The sequence below is a fragment of the Erpetoichthys calabaricus genome, chromosome 14 (genome assembly GCF_900747795.2).
Source record: "Erpetoichthys calabaricus chromosome 14, fErpCal1.3, whole genome shotgun sequence".
Taxonomy (NCBI): Eukaryota; Metazoa; Chordata; class Cladistia; order Polypteriformes; family Polypteridae; genus Erpetoichthys; species Erpetoichthys calabaricus.
In genome coordinates, this window is record NC_041407.2 from 60900330 (window position 1) to 60921930 (window position 21601).

Sequence of the window (21601 nt, forward strand, 5' to 3'; positions counted from 1 at the left end):
TGTTGTCAGACAACATTGTTCATTCAATAAAGTGTTTTGTCAACTTAAATTAAAAAAGGGAAATAAGTGTAAAAGACACATTTTCTGACATACTGTACACTCTTATAACACTGTTATTCCGTTGGAATTCATACTATCTTATGAAAGACTTGCATAACCTAGTAAATTCATCACCAGGTAAGAATGAGAGAATCAACTGGTAAGCAATCAGAATATGATGATTTCAACACTAAATACATAATTACATGGTATATTTACAACTGGTTAATATTCTGCCTATTTTATGCTGAAAACATTAATTAAGCACACTTAATTTACCAAAATTTTGTCTTTTGTCAAAGTAACAGTGAGGCAAGAAAACGGCTATTTTATGTCTGTATTGTGTCAACTGATTAAGGACCATACCTTTTTTAACTTGAAATTGACTCACTTTATGTCTCTCCAAAACTGATGACTTTCTTGAACTAACTTAATATACAGAATGCATATTTACAGTATTAGTGTGGTAAAAAGTATCAGTTTTCTAGCTGTACTTTAAGTGGGTAGGTAACCTTTTTATAAATATTTACACAAATTATTTGTCATCCGTCAGCTGTGAAACTGATGGTAAGCAAAAGTATAGCTGTAAGGAGTCACTACTGAAAATAAGAAAAATAAAAGACTTAGAGAGACACTCTGGGTCTAAACTGAAGTATGCATTTTTTTAAATACTCTGCTACATCACCAGATTGGATATTTATATCTTGCCATTAGCCAGAAGATGTAAGTGTATGAACTTTTGAAAAATGTCAGCTGGAAGCACAGACACAATTTTTTTTTAAAGCTCATTCTGGATATGTGCATATACCATTTTAGTTATACTGGTATTTTGTGCTCTGTATCTACAAACACATATTTCTTTTAAGGATTATTTGTGATTTTCTACTACAGAGGGTTTTCCAACCTGCACCTCTGCCTCCATCACGTTACTGCTGCTTACACTAAATCTCAACTCACATTAGTTGCTGTGAAAAGAGAAGTAGTGAAAGGGGAAATTTCCTTCCATTAGAAAAGGTACAGGCAAAATATCCATAAAATATTTTTAGCTTACTTTTGTTGTTATAATCATATTTCTGAAATGTTCAAGACATTTTGTGAAAATAAGAGCTCTGATGCTTCAGTCTAGATATGTGCTCAGTTTTAAAGCTTTTGTTTCATGGTTGTACTGTACTAATACCCATCCATCCATCCTCTTCCGCTTATCCGAGGTCGGGTCGCGGGGGCAGCAGCTTGAGCAGAGATACCCAGACTTCCCTCTCCCCGGCCACTTCTTCTTCTTCCGAGGTGTTCCCAGGCCAGCCGGGAGACATAGTCCCTCCAGTGTGTCCGCCTGAAACACCTCACCAGGGAGGCAGGCGTCCAGGAGGCATCCTGATCAGATGCCCGAGCCACCTCATCTGACTCCTCTTGATGCGGAGGAGCAGCAGCTCTACTCTGAGCCCCTCCCGGATGACTGAGCTTCTCACCCTATCTTTAAGGGAAAGCCCAGACACCCTAATACCAATACCCTATTGAGTGAAATTGTACGGTTTCTTTAGATTCACTTTTTTTTTTTTTTTTTTTAATTATTTCTGTGTTTCCGGTCTCTGATCGGTTTATTCAGCACAGGGTAGTATGGGGCCTTCTCTTATTTACACTCTGATAGTTACATATGTATATGTAATGCATATCTATGGTTTTAAATAAGTATATATTTGGTATACTTTCATCTCCGTGTGTGAATAAAATGGATCAAAATCGACTTGAGTAAAGACCTACTTTCAGAATCACATCAAGCTGCCTAAATTGATAAATGATAAACAAAGGTCTGTGATCAAATCATTGGCTGCTACTGTTAAACTGTGTGAGACATCCTTAATAATACTGAACTAATGAAACTATTTTATATTACAGATTCAAAACTGAAACTATATACATTTGGGACAGTGACAAGCAGTTTTCACAGATGTGGCAACAAAGACAAAATATTCAATACACTATTAATAGAAAAGTTGAAGCAAAACCTACAAAGCGCTTCACAAACACCTCATGAAATTTAACATACACAGACTTATTTTCTTATTTATTAAAAATACATGCAAACACCTGGCACATTTTTGCAATGCAAAGAGTATATTTAAGTATGTGCTAATATTTACATTTGGTCAATTAAGGGATGTTTGTTTGATTTGTTGAGTAAATCACAGATAATATACATAACTTTCCCAGTATAGATAAATACAGTACATTAATCAAAATGAAAAATAACTTATTTTTCCAAATTAAAATTTCAAATGTACCCAAAAAAGTTGTTTTATATGTCAGCTATGTTAAATATTTCAAGTGGTCTTGACAGAACACATGGTTAAAGAAAGTGCAACAAATAACCCAAACCCTTCATGTTCAAAGGAAAAAAAGGTCATGAAATAGGTCATTTCATTCGTCAGGTGGAACTGAAAACGTTACAATCAGCAGTACTGTATTCAGTTTTAAGGCTCAACATTACAAGTAATTACTATAGAAATGTAATGAATTATTATTATTATTATAGCTTATATTCAGCAGCACACATTTTTAAATAATGAAAACCTAATTTAAAAGTTATTTCTGCACAGCTGCACAGATCTAGTTTCAAACTCTAGATCATTATACTGAAAAATATTTCTGAAGCACTATAATGTTTTTTTTCCTTTACAAAAATCATAATAATAATATTGAATATCTGTAAACTCTATCTTTTGGGTTCCAAAAAATAATAAAAACTGCTATTGGGTTCATTATCATTTTCAAAAAAAGGAACAAATCATACATAACTGATCTTAGTTATGGTGGGGTACTGCTGCCTTTAAGCTTTAAGACAGTGGGTTTGAACTGTAATTGTATCCATATAGCCATTTTCTCCATGGGCTTTTTGTCTAAGTATATAAACTCCCTTCCCAACTGCAAAAAATATGCAACTTAGGTTGATCGGCAACTCAAAACTGGCCAAGTACGAGTGTCCGTGAGTTCATTTACAAGTATGTCCAGAAATTGGACTGCTGTTCAGGGTTAATTTCTGCTAATTTCTGTTAATTCATGAATGTTCTGCTCCCCCACCCCCAAGATGCTGACATAAGCAAAGCAGAAACAGATTCTAGATAGATGGAAGATTAACACAAATCAATGCATGAAGATTTGACCTTTAACGTATATTCAACATGTGATTAATGAAACTGACATGATGAAAAGTACATCTGACTGATACTTGTAATGCCAAATTAATTACTTAACTAATTATTTAATTAAAGACTGGAGATGAACATCACAAAAATAATGGAAAACAGACATTGAAGTTGCTTCTATACTGTGAAGAGTTAAAATAATGAGCTGCCAAAAATTTAAAAATAAATAAATAAAAGTAGAAACTTACCGCACCAGAATGTCAGGCTTGCTGAGCTGGTTATTAGGTATACAGTTTTCCATTAAATCCTTATGAGTACTGGGACTCTTGCTAGGGCATTTTTGTTTTTTATCAATTTTGCTGGATGAAGAGGAGGGAATGCTCCCATTGGAAGTGCTGTGACAGCGTGGTGAAGAGTTGCCTACACCACTGGCATTCTTGTAGTTTTTTGATGAGGCTGTGCAATTTTCCTCTTTTAGAAGATTTTCTGTACTTCCTACTAGATCATTGTTTAATCTCTTACTGTTGATATGATTTTCCATATACTCAATTTCTTGTATTTTAGAGTCTACAGACTGTAAAATATTATTATTTATTCCAAGGTTTTGTTTTTTAACCTCTCTGTCCTTTTCTTTTCCCTTTTCTCTATATTCTAGTTCTGGTAATGTTGTTGCCAATTTTTTATTGGCAGGGATTCCCCCATTGTGCTGTGAAACTGCTGTTGAATCCACTTCTAAAATCCCTTTGGCTACTGCAGCTGGAAAAGAATATAAAGAAGATGTCTTAAAATAGATACAAGACAGAAAATTTAATTTAGTTATGAATTTCACATTCAGAAAAAAATATTAAGTAATGAATAAGCTAGTTAAACAAGCGAGTCTATGATGAAAGCAAGAAACACATAGTAACTAGAATAGTTAAATTCTATTACATAGAAAAATTCTATTACATATTTTAAATGTGTGTCCTACTCTTAGTATACACTTTAACAATGAAGTTGTTCTATGAAAATTAGTTGTGGGTTGGACATTTACATCTCAGACACAAACTCGCATTGCTGACTTACAATTCTGTACTTAAAACAGAAAATGGTAATATGTAGGTGAATTAACAAAAATTGCCCTTGATACAATCAAAGATCAATAAATTATAAGGCAAAAATAAAATACTATTAAGAATTTCAAAAAAGAATAAGTTTTAGTGGATGGTTGCTTGTGAGAGATCTTGTGCATCAGTATTAACAATGCCAACAAACAAGTTTCATGGATGACAAAATATTAATCCTGATAGAGTCCAGAGAAAAGTTATTGTTTGTAATAGAATGCTCTTGTTAACAATTCAACAAATGTTATCCTTGTGTATTGACTTTGGGTGCTCTTGCAATCAAGGAAAAGCTATACATTTGTGTTGGGGCAAAACACCTGTATTAGAGCATCATATAGTAAACCAAAATACTCTCATACATTTCATATAGTCCTACACCAATTATGACATGAACTTACCATTTTACAGCTATTTTTACCACAGCATAAAAAAAACAAATTGAGAAAATCATACTGCATTTTACTAAAGAAATACACCTTTACCATGGAAAATCAAATATTTTAGCAATAAATAAAACACATAGGCAATGATTAAAAGGAATAGATGTACACAACTTATGCAAAAAAGAAATTTAAAACATGTAGATATTGATTAAACATGAATTCAAAAGAATTTTTAAATTACTGAGCAGAGCAGTTTGAAGGCTAATAAGTGAACTGTTAAACAATTTTAAATTCTGCCTTTATTTACTAGTAAGTGTGAGTACTATAAGAAAATACTAGGAAAGCACCTTATTTAAAAAGTACAAGTAAATCATGCCAAATAAACACTGCTTATCTGAAATAAAATCCAACCTTCTTCTGCTTCTCGCTCCTGTCTCTGTAGCATTTGCTGCTCTGGAGGTAATGCCTGTTGAAGAAGCTGCATATAAAACTCATTCTCTTTCTGTACCTCCTTTTGTTTTCTTAACCGCATTTTGTAGCTGACATAACTTTTGAAACCAAAACCCAGAGTCACAACAGGATATCCAATGCTTGGAGCAGGGGAGAAAGAAAGAAAAATTAATTTTCTGCTTTATTATTATGACGTTGTTATGAATTATGATCACATTTTCTGTACACTCTAAACTAATTAACCTTACATTTAAACATTTATTAAATGTAAACCTTGCTCTCTCAACCTTAAGAAATAAATATTTTAAGGCTCCAATAAACCTTTAGTATTTGGAAACTGATACATTGCAACAGTATTTTTTAGTAAGAAATCTGAAAATATTTATGTTTTGCTGAAAAGCATGAACATCTTGCAAATGTAAAGGCATTTTTTTGTTATGCAAGTAAAAGTAATTTATTTTAAACAATCCTATAAAAAAAATCGCAGTATTAATACTACATTAATACTTGTAATTGATTAATATAATATCTGCATTTATTCAGCTAACAATGTTTTCCAAAATTGTATATACTCCACAAGTACAAATAATTACTATAAATAAAGCACTGATAATTAAATAGGTCAAAGGAGAGGACTGAATTGGCAACCCTTTGGATTTTGGTCACTAAATCAAAGCATTAACCAAAAAGACAAAATTTTTATTACCCTAAGTTCTTGTCAATAAGCCGCGGCTTATCTAAGGAAAAAAGTTGTGAAAATGAAAAAATAGAATATCGGCTTATACATAAGTCCGGCTTATACATCCATCGCGGGGGTTGCGTTCCAGAGCCACCCGCGAAATAAGAATATCCGCGAAGTAGAAACCATATGTTTATATGGTTATTTTTATATTGTCATGCTTGGGTCACAGATTTGCGCAGAAACACAGGAGGTTGTAGAGAGACAGGAACGTTATTCAAACACTGCAAACAAACATTTGTCTCTTTTTCAAAAGTTTAAACTGTGCTCCATGACAAGACAGAGATGACAGTTCTGTCTCACAATTAAAAGAATGCAAACATATCTTCCTTTTCAAAGGAGCGCAAAGCAAGCAGTAAAAAAAAAAATCAATAGGGTTTTTTGGCTTTTAAGTATGCAAAGCACCGCCGGTACAAAGCTGTTGAAGGCGGCAGCTCACACCCCCTCTGTCAGGAGCAGGAAGAGAGAGGAAGAGAGAGAGAGAGAGAGATAGAGAGAGACAGATAAAAAAAATCAATACGTGCCCTTTGAGCTTTTAAGTATGCGAAGCTCCGTGCAGCATTTCTTTCAGGAAGCAGCTGCACACAGCCCCCCTGCTCACACCCCCCTACGTCAGCGCAAGAGAGAGAGAGAGAGAGAGAGAGAGAGAGAAAGTAAGCTGGATAGCTTCTCAGCCATCTGCCAATAGCGTCCCTTGTATGAAATCAACTGGGCAAACCAACTGAGGAAGCATGTACCAGAAATTAAAAGACCCATTGTCCGCAGAAATCCGCGATATATATTTAAATATGCTTACATATAAAATCACAATTTAAATGACCGCTACGCGCTCGTGTTGACTCGGCGACGCCCAGAGCAGAAAGAACGCGCTCCGGCCGCTCCAACCGCGCCATGCGGGGAGTGAGAGAGACGGCAATATCTCACACTCTCTCCCCCCTTAAAGAAATTAAATGGGCGCGAGTGAGACCACTGACCTCCCTCCCTTCTATTAGTTATAGGTTATAGTACGTTCGGCTTATCCATGAGTCCGGCTTATCTATGATACGATTTTATTTTAAAAATTCGTATGATTTTTGGTCTCCGGCTAATACATGAGTCCGGCTTATAGACAAGAACTTAGGGTACTTAACTAAAACAATGAAAAGTGGCAATGTTTACTTTCATATAATGCTGGACAATGAAAAATTTTCTTCCTGAAAATTTTGCGCCTGCTGATTACAAAAAAAGTTTCCTATAATGTACCATTTTAGAGCAATCAACTATTTTTGTGACTTACTCCCATATTATGAGCAAAATAATATATACAGTACAACAATCACAACTGGAACATTTGTGATGATGTAAAGGTAATGGAACTACTAATGGGAATACAGCTCAGATATTCAAAGTAGTGCCATTTCATTTGCAAATGGGTCAGTCATGCTAAGCATTCACATTACATTAAATAGAACCGTCTGGTTTCAGGCCAGAAAAGCATGGCACCTAAACCACTGTTGATGCAACCAAGATATTTTTGCCTCCTTTTCTTTTTAAAGCTTGGACTGATGAAAAATTTCATGAAAGCAATTACTAAGAAATAATTTTGATATTTTTTGAAGGATTTTGATACATTGATATTTGAGACAGATGTTTCCAGAAATAAATTATGCCAAAATTAAGAAAGGCATTTTTGCTGGTTCACAAATCAGACATGTCATCAATGACTAGCAGTTCAAAAGATCAGATAGAAGGGCCAGAGGAAATCGCATGGATGGAATTTAAGGAAGCTATTGAGAATTTTCTTGGCAACTAAAGAGCAGCAAATAAAGTGGTTTTAGGGCAAGTGGAATCCATTAATGCTGGCCAGCTATTGTTGGACACTGAAGAGAAGCACTGGATGGCAAGTACAAATGAAAATCAGCAGTAAAACATTTTCAGCTCAACTGAACTAATGCAATGTGTCAGCATCATTAACTGGCTAAACATACTAAATTCAATAAAATTTTATGTTCCTCCATATTCCTGTGTAATACAGTCAATCCAAAATCATAATCACCAAAAATTATCAGAAAGCAAAAAAAAAAAAAAAGTGTCCAGGGTAACACATTTAAATATATACTTAACACATTTTCTAATACACTGCATAATGCAATTATCTATCACTGCAAGTTCTCTAACCTTCCAAAACAGAAATGTATGTAGTTTCCTTTACATAATACAGACTTCTTTCTCAAGGCATAGAATATCTTGCTTGAAAATTAAAAAACAGTTAAACAGTTGATGCTATTTTCTGGATTTAAAATGTTATGCTTATACTGAGAAAAAAGCTAAACTTACTGAAAAGTAGTAAAAAAAACAAACAAACAAAAAAAAAAACAACGACGACATGCAGACCTTAAAGGGAACCTAGAGTAGTATACAGCACATAACTCACCAGTGTGCAGCAAAAGGACGACACAAGTCGACATGAAAATTTTTCAGATCTTTAAATCTGATTGCAGCTTCTATATAAACAAACAATATCCATAGAGATACTGTAGGTAAACAAACTCCCCGCTCTGTGAATGCAAAAGAAAGCAAACAAGGTTTTTCAAGAGGTAAAAACAGTTAGTTTTACTGAGCATTGTAAATTTTGAAAATGTCTTTTTATACATTATGGAATATGTTGAATATTGAGTAAGTTTGTAAAATCCCATTAGAGTTTTGGGATACAATAAAAAGATACTAAAGAATGTCAATAAATACTTCTTTCAAGAATGCTTTAGTAAGAAAATGAGATATCATAACCTTACCAGAGCTAAGTCTGGTACTGCCCTGACTCTATATTCTTGCAGATCCTCTGAATTGTAATAAGCTGGTAAAGATAATGCAGAAGGAAGAAAAAATACATTTGCACAAAAGTATGCACAGTAAAAGGAAATACTTTTCAGCCAAAGGTATAAAATCAATAACCTAATGTGGATTGGGGTTGGCAAAGCAGCTATTGTATTGAACTTTCAAAATCCTGACATTCAAAAATACTTTTCTTCACATTGCCGAATGGAACAGGTTTCAGTACCAATATCTGAGACTGAGACATTTTGTGATATACTAAAGCATCTCTCATAAACTACATTTTTCCACTACAATGCCAATCAATCTCACCTGAAACAGACTATTTTTACACACAAAAACAGTAGAATGAGCCTTCCGAATTTCACTTCAAGAGAACCTTAATCCTCAGTGTTAATGCAGATAGTTCAGTAGTCAAGTTAATTTATTTTATGATTGTAGGCCAATTCCACACTCTCATTAATTAGAGCTGGAACTTGTCACTCAAGAATTGTTTACTTATAGCTTATCTTTGATATCCAACAATGTATTAGCATGGTAGCAAGGACTAAGAAATGCTAAAATACTTTTTCAAAATTAAATATTTTTCACACTTGTAATCCTAATATACCTAGGATACAAGTTTTGGAAATGGCAATAAACTGAGAAAATTCTTTGTAACCTCTTTACTTAACACAAGAAGAAAAGCACTGAAAAGAAATTAAAAGGTACTTGAACCAGGTTCTATCTATGTCTAGTACCATGTAGGCTGTATAAGTTGGAGTTTCATCATTTTAAAAAAATTAATTTATTCATTATCCAAAATGTCTTATTATAGTTCAGGGGTACAGGTAAATGGAGCACCATTAAGGGGCAATTAAGAGTCCTGTGGTAACTGAACATGTATATCACCTGCATGTGCAAAGAAAACCAGAGGACATGTGAAGGCCACAAAAAAAAAAACAAGGTCTTGAACAAAATTTAAACCCTGGACCTAGGGGTTACGAGTCATCATTATCACCAAGCTATGATTTTAAAAACTCATTTACCAACAACTATATAAATGTAGGATATTTAAGTAAAACAATAATGATGTAAAACATTGGTTAACACTGTAAATACAACAGATACAGTGGTGTGAAAAACTATTTGCCCCCTTCCTGATTTCTTATTCTTTTGCATGTTTGTCACACAAAATGTTTCTGATCATCAAACACATTTAACCATTAGTCAAATATAACACAAGTAAACACAAAATACAGTTTGTAAATGGTGGTTTTTATTATTTAGGGAGAAAAAAAAATCCAAACCTACATGGCCCTGTGTGAAAAAGTAATTGCCCCCTGAACCTAATAACTGGTTGGGCCACCCTTAACAGCAATAACTGCAATCAAGCGTTTGCGATAACTTGCAATGAGTCTTTTACAGCGCTCTGGAGGAATTTTGGCCCACTCATCTTTGCAAAATTGTTGTAATTCAGCTTTATTTGAGGGTTTTCTAGCATGAACCGCCTTTTTAAGGTCATGCCATAGCATCTCAATTGGATTCAGGTCAGGACTTTGACTAGGCCACTCCAAAGTCTTCATTTTGTTTTTCTTCAGCCATTCAGAGGTGGATTTGCTGGTGTGTTTTGGGTCATTGTCCTGTTGCAGCACCCAAGATCGCTTCAGCTTGAGTTGACGAACAGATGGCCGGACATTCTCCTTCAGGATTTTTTGGTAGACAGTAGAATTCATGGTTCCATCTATCACAGCAAGCCTTCCAGGTCCTGAAGCAGCAAAACAACCCCAGACCATCACACTACCACCACCATATTTTACTGTTGGTATGATGTTCTTTTTCTGAAATGCTGTGTTCCTTTTACGCCAGATGTAACGGGACATTTGCCTTCCAAAAAGTTCAACTTTTGTCTCATCAGTCCACAAGGTATTTTCCCAAAAGTCTTGGCAATCATTGAGATGTTTCTTAGCAAAATTGAGACGAGCCCTAATGTTCTTTTTGCTTAACAGTGGTTTGCGTCTTGGAAATCTGCCATGCAGGCCGTTTTTGCCCAGTCTCTTTCTTATGGTGGAGTCGTGAACACTGACCTTAATTGAGGCAAGTGAGGCCTGCAGTTCTTTAGACGTTGTCCTGGGGTCTTTTGTGACCTCTCGGATGAGTCGTCTCTGCGCTCTTGGGGTAATTTTGGTCGGCCGGCCACTCCTGGGAAGGTTCACCACTGTTCCATGTTTTTGCCATTTGTGGATAATGGCTCTCACTGTGGTTCGCTGGAGTCCCAAAGCTTTAGAAATGGCTTTATAACCTTTACCAGACTGATAGATCTCAATTACTTCTGTTCTCATTTGTTCCTGAATTTCTTTGGATCTTGGCATGATGTCTAGTTTTTGAGGTGCTTTTGGTCTACTTCTCTGTGTCAGGCAGCTCCTATTTAAGTGATTTCTTGATTGAAACAGGTGTGGCAGTAATCAGGCCTGGGGGTGGCTACGGAAATTGAACTCAGGTGTGATACACCACAGTTAGGTTATTTTTTAACAAGGGGGCAATTACTTTTTCACACAGGGCCATGTAGGTTTGGATTTTTTTTCTCCCTAAATAATAAACACCATCATTTAAAAACTGCATTTTGTGTTTACTTGTGTTATATTTGACTAATGGTTAAATGTGTTTGATGATCAGAAACATTTTGTGTGACAAACATGCAAAAGAATAAGAAATCAGGAAGGGGGCAAATAGTTTTTCACACCACTGTAATTGCATACTGGCACAATTCCAAAGTGATTCAAAGCAGGTTAAACTGTACAAAAGCCCAAATAATGTGATTAACATTTGGCCTCGCAATCTGAGTGTTGTTTAGACTTTAGTTTCAGAAATAAAAATACCATAGAGGTTAACACTGGGGTATATCCGAGAAGGGACTTGCAAATGGTTCATGAGGAAAAGCAGGAAGACATTATAGTGTCCTTTACACTAAAGAAAGAAAAATATGCTTCTTTATTCGTTTAATTAGATAAATTAATAAAATAAAAAGCCTTGTGGCTTTTAATGCTGGTAGCATCACAGAAAATGTTTTTTGATGCATTAAGAGGCGTTGGCACCAGTGTACAGGTAAACTGCCAGGCTGTTTAATTTTCACAGTAAAGTGTTTTAAGGTAAGGAAATTATGCAATCGTTTTATTCACCCCACTGAATTATAGCTGAAAGTCTGCACTTCAACTGCATCTGAGTTGTTTCATTTAAAATTCATTGTGGTAATGTACGGAACCAAAATTAGAAAAAAGTCGTCTCTGTCCAAATATTTATGGACCTAACTGTAAATCCAAGTGCTCAGTTACAATATTAACCCAGTGACTGAAAATATGCAGACTTAAAGATGGTTTAGGATAATAAAAGGCAAAGTAATGTTCTTACCTGTGTGCCAAACATACTGTACCCAGACATATGTACTAGCAGCAAAGAACAACCACTGGACTGGTATAAACAGTAGACAAATTATGTCTGATGTGAATGCTACACAAACAAAAAACACTGAAAATGCCTGAAAAAAAAGAAGAAAAACAATAAACTGGTGTTTCATTGTGTCATTTTCAAATTCATTTCATTGCTAAGTGAATTGTTACCATTTTTCCCCATATACTATGAAGTTGGCATACCCTATTTAAATTTGAAAATTTCATGATGTAGCTGTTTAAGTGGTTAAAAGAAACTTCACACACTAATCTGTCTTTGACTTCATCTGGTAAGTAATGAGCACTTGTCTGCTAGTAAGTTTTACACTACTGTTAACGTAAACAGAACTGAAATGTCAGCATTAATTACAAATTATATTTTAAAATCAATTAATTCCTTCCTGTACAGTAAAAGGAGGATGTATTCCCTTGAAAGCTCCATAAACAGCTACTAAGCCATTAGCAAATAAAATGGAGTTCAAAAGACTGAGCTAAAATCAAACTACACTTACTTTTTAAAACAGAGATACATCTTGATTTGCTTTTAATGAAGTAAGAATGGAGACAATAATGTAATTTATTAGTGTATTAATTATGTTATGCAAACAATAATAGGGAAGAGTTTAAACAATGACTTAACAAACAGTAAAAATTATCATTCTTGTATTAGAAAATTTCACACAATATGTTCACACTAATTTAACTGAATTACTGTGGTAATTCAAAATAACTCCTGCATCTTCTGGTCATGAAACAAAGCTTTTTTTTTTTTTTTTTTATAAACATCATCTGTTCACAATGCATGATGAAAGAAGCTACCCAGGGAAAATTCAAAGTAGTATTCACACAATTCAAGTATAAAATACAGCAAAAGATCAAACACATGATTAGTAGGAAACCAACTTTGAAGAGCCTAAACAAGGAAAGATAAACTGATCATAAGTACTGTGAGACTGACAGTAGGAGTTGAAGTACATGACCTAACCATTTCTGATTTTAAAACTTTTTCATACACTGATCCACTTCTTAAGTGGAGAAATATCTATCAAAGATTTAACTACTGTTATCTCTATTTTAAAACAAGCATGACACTGAAACTCTCAATTATGACAGGAAAATATGCCTCTAAATAGAAGAGGCTTCCACCCATAGATTGCAAAAATCAATTTAATAGGCTGTGGCTTAAAAATATTTTCTTTATTCATTAAAATGTATACAGGCGTGCCCAGAATTGTACCTGTAAATTTATGGGTCAAGTAAATAGTTGGAATCCAATAAAGTCAACACTGAGCTGTTCCAGGTCAAAACTTATACAAACCAATCATATTGCCGGTAAAGCAAGTGAATTGTTATTTATAATTAAAATTGGTGACCCTCAGTTTTGATATAACTGGGTCCACTCAGTATTAATGTCAGCAGCCTCCAAAGCTACTCTGTCCTGTACAAAGTCTCTAGTAAGAAAAACCCAGTCCACTTAGGCTTCAGCATTGACTACCGACAGTCGTCCTTACTTATAACATACTGTCATTCATATACGTGAACCAATCAAATGACACTCAGGTAATGAAAAGAAGGCCTGAATTGATCAGTCAGGGACTTCCGTTGAATTTTCAAATGGGGGCTCCTCTTTATCATAGCCAATAAGTAACTATTAAGTTCACATAACACGACCATATGACAACATGGGCTTTCTTATCAGAAGTAATGTGACACAAAACAAGAAATCAAAGCACTCTAGTGGTAGTTATTTAACTTTTGCACAGCTTTTAGGGTCCTACTCTCCTTAACTGGAATGAGAAGTCCTTGTAAAAATACTATTAAAAAGAAACTTGCCAGGTCAACCTCGTATATGTAAATGAACAAATCCTATTAAATTCCTGGAATGATTGTACCTTACAATTTTGAACACAAAGAACTTTTGAGATTAGTACCTGGCTATCACCATGGTGGAATTTAATGTAGCATTACCAGTTTGTAGTGCAAGATTTTTTTTTTTTTTTTAATTGGCTAGGAAATTGATGTGTTCCCAGCCAAACAGAAAACACCAACTAATTTCATCAAATATCACTGAAACACTCTTACACAGCTATTCGAATTTTCATTTCACCATTTAAAACAGTTCATTCATTAGATAACCAATTATAAAACTATTAATGAAGTCATTACTGGGTATGTCTCTGCAAATAAATCTATACTTATACCACACAGTTTACCCAAATACTAAAACACAGTCCACACTAAACAGAGAGACAGAAGCATCTCCACTTTTGCTTTTCAGTTGTAGCCCCCATATTATTACATTTTTAGTTTAGCTACTAGTAGCTGTGGTATTTACTGTGCAATCTGGGTGAATAAATGCATAGTACAGAAAAAGAACACTTTGCATTAGTGGGACGTCTATATCTAATGCAAATGCTGCTTGATTCTTAAATTTCTTCTCATCTTAATGGGATACAAAAAAAACAATGCTGCTACCTCAAAGTCCAGAAACAAAACTGTTAACATCAATGACTTTATTGCCATCTTTGTTTAAACAATGGATATAAAAAATTGAATGCCTATTGAATTACCTAAAAATAACATTTATTATTAGACATTGATTTACTTGGTAATACTGAAAACCACTCTGGTGGCATGCAGTAGGAGTGGTACAAATTTGCTGTATGGACTATGTGGACGCGATAAAACTCAGTAAATTTTTATTGCCTCATTGAAAAACAAAATACACACTATGACATGTATAAAGCTTAGATAATTTTATACAACACACTGCTTGCAAATCTTAAAATATAATACATACCAGTCCCTGGTATCTGAAGGAATCATAAACACTTCTGATAAACAGCCAGAATGGCCACAGGTATTCAAACCTGAATTCTAGAACAAAGTCTGCCAGCAGCACCAAGGCCCAAACAACGAGAAATTTAAGGTAGAGGAAAGTGCTGTTTTAAAAAAAAAAAAAAAAAAAAAGGAAATTGTGATATCAAAAGAATTTACAAACCAAAGCATTTAATAAGAGCTTAAGTCAAATATACTAGCAAAATATTATACTTTAATCAAATCAGTTAAATCAAAGACAGCTTTTCAATTTAAAACAGTTGTTAATCTCTGTCATCCTCTACTAGTAAAGCTAATGGAGACCACAGTACAGCAATTATTTGGAATTAGGCAAAACATTACATACAGAGTCACTAAAAACAAACAAATTAAATAATGTTAAGTTTAATTTGGGTATTTATGTTGGCAGAATATCCTTATTTAACTAGTAATTATATGATTGTTAAAAAAATATATATATATATATGGTTTTATTAAATAACATTTTCAAGCCCATTTTATCAGATTCAGGGTCACAAAAGGTCAGATCTAATGCCAATAACAATAGCCTAAAAGAGGAAAATATTCAACAGTGCACCAGTCCATCAAGGGCGCACTAATGCATACAACCAAACAGGAGAAAATGTGTAATAGCTAATTAAGCTAACCTATAGGTTTTTGGTGTTCTAAGATAATTCTTGGAGAACTTGGGGGGGTTAAGTACAAATATGTAGAAAACATGCAAACTTGACACAGAGAATGACAGAATATGGGATTTATATGAAGAATGGTGCATTTAAGAGATGGCAATGCTAATCACTGTGCCACCATGCTGCCAGGGTTATATATTTGCAGAACATAAATTATATTAAAAATACATAGGGCAGTAGTAAGATTGCCTTGAGTATCGTAAGCAGCTTTGACCACAAAAAATGATACTGCTACAAAAGAATCCGTACAGAAACCCACACCTCCTCTAAAGCGTTTGCACCTGAAGACACTAGTAACTTCCAGGGGCAAGGTAAATGTCTACAAATGATTCCTCTGTCATGCTGGAAGGAGAGAAAGATGTTTCCATTTTTAAAAGAAGAATCAAAGAACTTAAAATATAACAAAATACATACACTTAAATCTGTTTAACTATGCTATAAACTTCCCCTTATAAAAGGTGACAAATACCATGGTCTTTTTCCTAAAGACATAACTACAGTATCACAAAGCGTACTAACACACAAGTCTGAAAAATAAGTTTAGCATTTTAAAAATCTGATAAATAAAAATTATCAAAACATAAAACTAGCTATTAGGCATACAGAAAAAGATTTTTTTTTTTAAGAAAAAGTAGGGATTAAGAGATTTTAAAAGAAGCACAGTAAAATATTATGTTACGTATTTGTGATTTAACGCCTCTTGATTCAAGCACATATTAAACCTTAGCCTACCTTTGTATCTTCTTCTGAGTCCAGTTCCTACCCTCTGATAGCCCTGATTTTACTAAGTGGGACTGAATATGGATGAATGAAAGAATGAACATGCTTCTTACTTTAGTGGTTTCATCATTAAATTATCTCTGTATTGCTATAATCATAAATACAGCATAATAACTTCACAAACTAAACTGAAATACTTTATACTTCAAGAACTAAGAATTACTATAAAGGAGGCAAAATATATACAGTAAAACTAAGATTTTAGTTGGTTGACTGAATGTTGCATTCAGAATTTTAACAGTAAAAATAACTATAGACATTCAAAGAAGAAAATGTAGACACTTAACTATACACATATAATCAACGTAGTTCGGGACACAATCAATCCATTCAATGATACCTGAGCTGCTATGTAAATCGATAAAGTGGCAATAAAATAGGTTTATATTTTTATAAAGAAGCAAACATTTTAAGAATATGTACAACAAAGGAAAGACATGTTAGAAATGCTACAAGTAGAAATATTTTCCATGCTGTTAGAAATAACAGAAAATAATAAATATATCTGGTCACATATAATCCCCCATAAACAAGCAGCTACAAAAATATATTGGTATCAAACAGTCTACCATGGCGAACTATTTAAAAATGGCAAATTACATACAAGAAGATATTAATGTTCACAGTATCGGAGTGAGGTGCCTTACAAACCTCTCAGGGGGTGGGCACAAAGTTATTTACATAAAACCCTACGTCAGAGGTGTATATTAAATGCTCTCCAAAATACATAATTGAACACACTTTCTAACTCACTGCATTATCTATCTTCTTGTTTCTGTATACAGTGGAACCTCGGTTCACGAACGTCTCGGTACACGTACAAATCGGTTTACAACCAAAAAGTTTGCCAAACTTTTGCCTCGGTTCACGACCACACACTCGGTATACGAACAAGCCAGTTTCCCTTTCGGTTTGTACATGTTCAGTCTCTCCCTGTGCATTTCCTGTGCAGCGAGCAAGAGAGAGAGAGCGCGCGACAGGGCTGCGCGAGAGAGACAGATGCACACACACACAAGCAGAGCGAGAGAGAGCGAGGGCTGGACTCATAATGTAGAGAAGGCAGTTAAAGAATGCACTGGGCTTGATTTTGTTTTCACTTCTGTTTTCAGCGATCGATTCGTAGCGTGCATTGTTGCAATGTTACTTTTCTTGGTGGTTTATTAAATTACAGATTTTTTCAAATGTTCTTTTCCCTGTGCTTAAAACTCATTAAAAAAAAAAAAGTGTTTTTAGCCAGCGGTTGGTGGCGCTATAGCGCAAACTATTGCAGTGTTAGTTTTCTCTGTTGTTCCAAGGTGTTCTCAGTGTTGCATTCAATGTTTTTACATTTAGTTTACTATTATGCTATGCATTCTATGGTTTAATTAACTATATTTGTGCTTAAAAACTTACAAAAATATATATATTTACATAAAGTTCGTATGGTCTGGAACGGATTAATTGTATTTACATACAATCCTATGGGGGAAAATGCTTCGGTTCACGACCAAATCGGTTTACGACCAGAGTTTTGGAACGAATTATGGTCATGAACCGAGGTTCCACTGAATAAATGAAGTAATAAATCATTGAAAATTATTGAAAATTAAATTTTTCAGTATTGGAGTTTTAATATCTTTCGCCATGTAGACATTTTTCAGTTTGTTTATTTAGTTTTTATATGCAGATGTAAGGTTTAAATTGAAACTCAATCATCCATAGTTGGATGCTGTTAATAGAATGACAAAATCTTCACTTTGCAACTATAAATCCAACTTATTTTTTAATGTAACCCCAAAAGAACTTTATATTTGAAAAGGGTGTGTAAAATGGAACTTGTTTTCACTTTTTGCACACCATTACAACTTAAACAGTGTGAAAAGGTAGGTATATTGTTCAGAGATGATATTCTGAACAGACGACAAAGTACATGCAACAGTATAGCAAGTTTTATTATTTTAAATTAGACATTAAGCCCATTACAATAACGGGCACTAGAACAGTAGTGCATTCTCTGAGAATTTTTTTTATGCTCATTTTCCTGTTCCTCTATAGATCTATTTGCTGTTCTGAGCCTTTCTCTTTTAGCGTTTTTCTGACGCTCATTATCTTTTTTGGGTGGCATGTTGTTAGTAGATAGTCACAGTAATATAGGCTTGTACGTCCTGTGGCAGATTGCCGGGGTTATTACCTGGCCGGAATAGCTTCCGGGCCACGAGGGGGCAACCGCCCTGGAGCAGGAGAGGACCACGGGGGAAGAACAAAACGCTTCTGGCCTGTTGGGACCTGTGGCCACCGCCAGGGGGCGCCTCAAGCCTCATAGAACTCGAAAATAGTTACTTCCGCCACACTTGGCAAGATGGCGGAGGAACCTGCCAGGGACGCCCGGAGTGCATCCGGTGCAAAGGGCAGCACTTCCGCCACACCAGGAAGTGCTGCCGGATGGACGTCATCAGACACCTGGAGCACATCCGGGCAGGGATAAAAGGTGCCGCCTTCCTACAGTCTGGAAGCCAGAGTCGGGAGTGGGAATTGGACGAAGCTCCCAGGAGAAGAGTAGAGGCGGCCAAGGACTGAGACAGAGAGATATAGTGGTGATTATTGCTGTGTGCATTGTGTGCTGTGTGGAACTGTGTTTATTTATGAATAATAAACATGTGCTTTTTATAAAGATGTGGTTTCCGACTGGTGGTGTCCGGGCAAGTCTCACAGTCAGTAATATTTTCTGTTACAGTAATACTGGCTTGTATGTGGCTGTAATATGTGTCACTGTATTGTGTGCCTTTAATTTTCTCTCGCAGTAATACTGGTTTGTATTTCCGTAAAATGCCTGTAATTTTCTCTGACAGTAATACTGGCTTTGATGTCCGTAATATGCGTTTAATTTTCTGTTATCAGCAGATTCTCCCCAGCAACTGATGTAATGTGTGGCGTGTAGTTGATAATTGTGCTTGTGGCGTCTCTCTGTAAGTACTGTGCAGATCCCCACCAAGTATTTTAATCTGTGCTGGCGTGCAGCTGATTATTGTATGTGTTGCGTCTCCCCAGCAATGGATTTTATGTGCGCGAAAATAAATCTACTTTTAAAAGTCATCCTATTGTAATATCATGAAAATTCGTATACAGTGATCCCTCACTATATCGCGCTTCGCCTTTCGCGGCTTCACTCCATCGCAGATTTTATATGTAAGCATATTTAAATATATATCGCGGATTTTTTGCTGGTTCGCGGATTTCTGCGGACAATGGGTCTTTTAATTTCTGGTACATGCTTCCTCAGTTGGTTTGCCCAGTTGATTTCATACAAGGGACGCTATTGGCAGATGGCTGAGAAGCTAGATTGCTTACTTTTCTCTCTCTCTTGTGCTGACTATCTGTGATCCTGACGTATGGGGATTGAGCAGGGGGGCTGTTCGCACACCAGACGATACGGACGCTCGTCTAAAAATGTTGAAAGATTATCTTCACGTTGCTATCTTCTGTGCAGCTGCTTCCTGAAACGACATGCTGCACGGTGCTTTGCATACTTAAAAGCTCGAAGGGCACGTATTGATTTTTGACTGAAAAACAAACTCTGTGTCTCTCTCTCTCTCTCTCTCTCTCTCTCTCTCTCTCTCCCTGCTCCTGACGGAGGGGGTGTGAGCTGCCGCCTTCAACAGCTTTGTGCCGCGGTGCTTCGCATACTTAAAAGCCAAACAGCCCTATTGATTTGTTTGCTAGAGATTGTTTTTTCTATCTATGTGACATTCTGTGCTCCTGACACGCACTCCTTTGAAGAGGAAGATATGTTTGCATTCATTTTAATTGTGAGACAGAACTGTCATCTCTGTCTTGTCATGGAGCACAGTTTAAACTTTTGAAAAAGAGACAAATGTTTGTTTGCAGTGTTTGAATAACGTTCCTGTCTCTCTACAACCTCCTGTGTTTCTGCGCAAATTTGTGACCCAAGCATGACAATATAAAAATAACCATATAAACATATGGTTTCTACTTCGCGGATTTTCTTATTTCGCGGGTGGCTCTGGAACGCAACCCCCGCGATGGAGGAGGGATTACTGTATTTAGGAAAACTCCTTCAACGACTGACACTTTACCGGGCCAGGCTTCTTAATCGCAAATCTGACATCCTCAGAGTGAACACTTGCACAACCACAAACACTAATCCCACCTCTATGGGGAAGCTGGTCTCCGCGTCTCAGTACCCGATTGGATTTTTCGTGCCTTTGTTTTAAGTCTTACCTCATTTCCAGAAATCCGATTGGATCGGCTGCGCCATATTTTATAGATCACGCCCTCTCTGTCTTGTGCGACGCGTCAAGCAGCCTTTGAAGCATTGCACCGTGCCCCACGCATGCGCACTTTACCAGAAGACACACACACACACACAGACAGTGGACGCACACAAGGGTTTTATTAAAGAGGATACGTACTGCATCTTCCATGCACAAAGTTTTTAAGCTGTAATGTGAAGCCACCAAAGCAGAAATGCACAGGGGCAAAGATTACCTTTTTATTCTTTATTATTTAATAAAGTTAACAGCATAACTCTTGGATAACACTTAAATTCCTGTGCAAAGTTTAAATGTTCCCTACCAGGTTTCATGCTAAAATTTAGGTGTCTTTCCATAATCCAAACACATGAATTTATGCAGACTACACTAAATTAGCCCAGAGTGTGAAAGAAGAGATTGAAAATAGGCACATGTTTGTATTCTTTTCTCATTTAGTATATTTCTTTATCCTTCTTCCACAGTTTAGATCCCATACATATGCCTTCCACAACTTTCCTTTGGCTGTTCTGGGAGAAAAAAAACAAAAAAAGACTCAAAGCTATGTAAGAAGGTGGGATGGTAAAGCAATGTTCATTCAAGCAAAAGATACCTTCTTTACAGGTGAGTAAATGCGACTTTCAGACCGGTCAGCTCTAAACCAAACCATTTCTCAAGGAGGTACACAGTGTCTTCTTAACTTCGATACAAATGCCTTTTCAAAGAATGAAACAATGAACAGCCCCACCATTGCAAAACATGAATAATTCATATCCAGACTACTGTGATTGATAACTGTCCAACAAGAGGAGTAATTTGTTGCATTGCATAAATCCTTCATTGGGACAAGGACTAAGATGAACTGGAATTCTATTCTATGTAGCTTGCATAGGTTCTGGATATGTACAACCCTTTACTGAAGAAAGAGGGCTGTGGAAAATAAAGGTGTTAAATTAT

General features: G+C 35.6%; 1 protein-coding gene across 1 annotated transcript in view; it reads right to left on the reverse strand.

Annotated features, from left to right (window-relative positions):
- Positions 1-21601, reverse strand: part of maco1b (macoilin 1b) — a 99646-nt gene that overhangs the window by 42334 nt on the left and 35711 nt on the right. The window contains exons 2-6 of the mRNA XM_028818711.2: positions 14891-15032; positions 12053-12179; positions 8268-8391; positions 5077-5255; positions 3428-3935 (exon numbers count right to left, since the gene is read on the reverse strand). Coding sequence (XP_028674544.1) covers positions 3428-3935; positions 5077-5255; positions 8268-8391; positions 12053-12179; positions 14891-15032 — 1080 coding nt within the window. The remainder of the gene's footprint in view (positions 1-3427; positions 3936-5076; positions 5256-8267; positions 8392-12052; positions 12180-14890; positions 15033-21601) is intronic.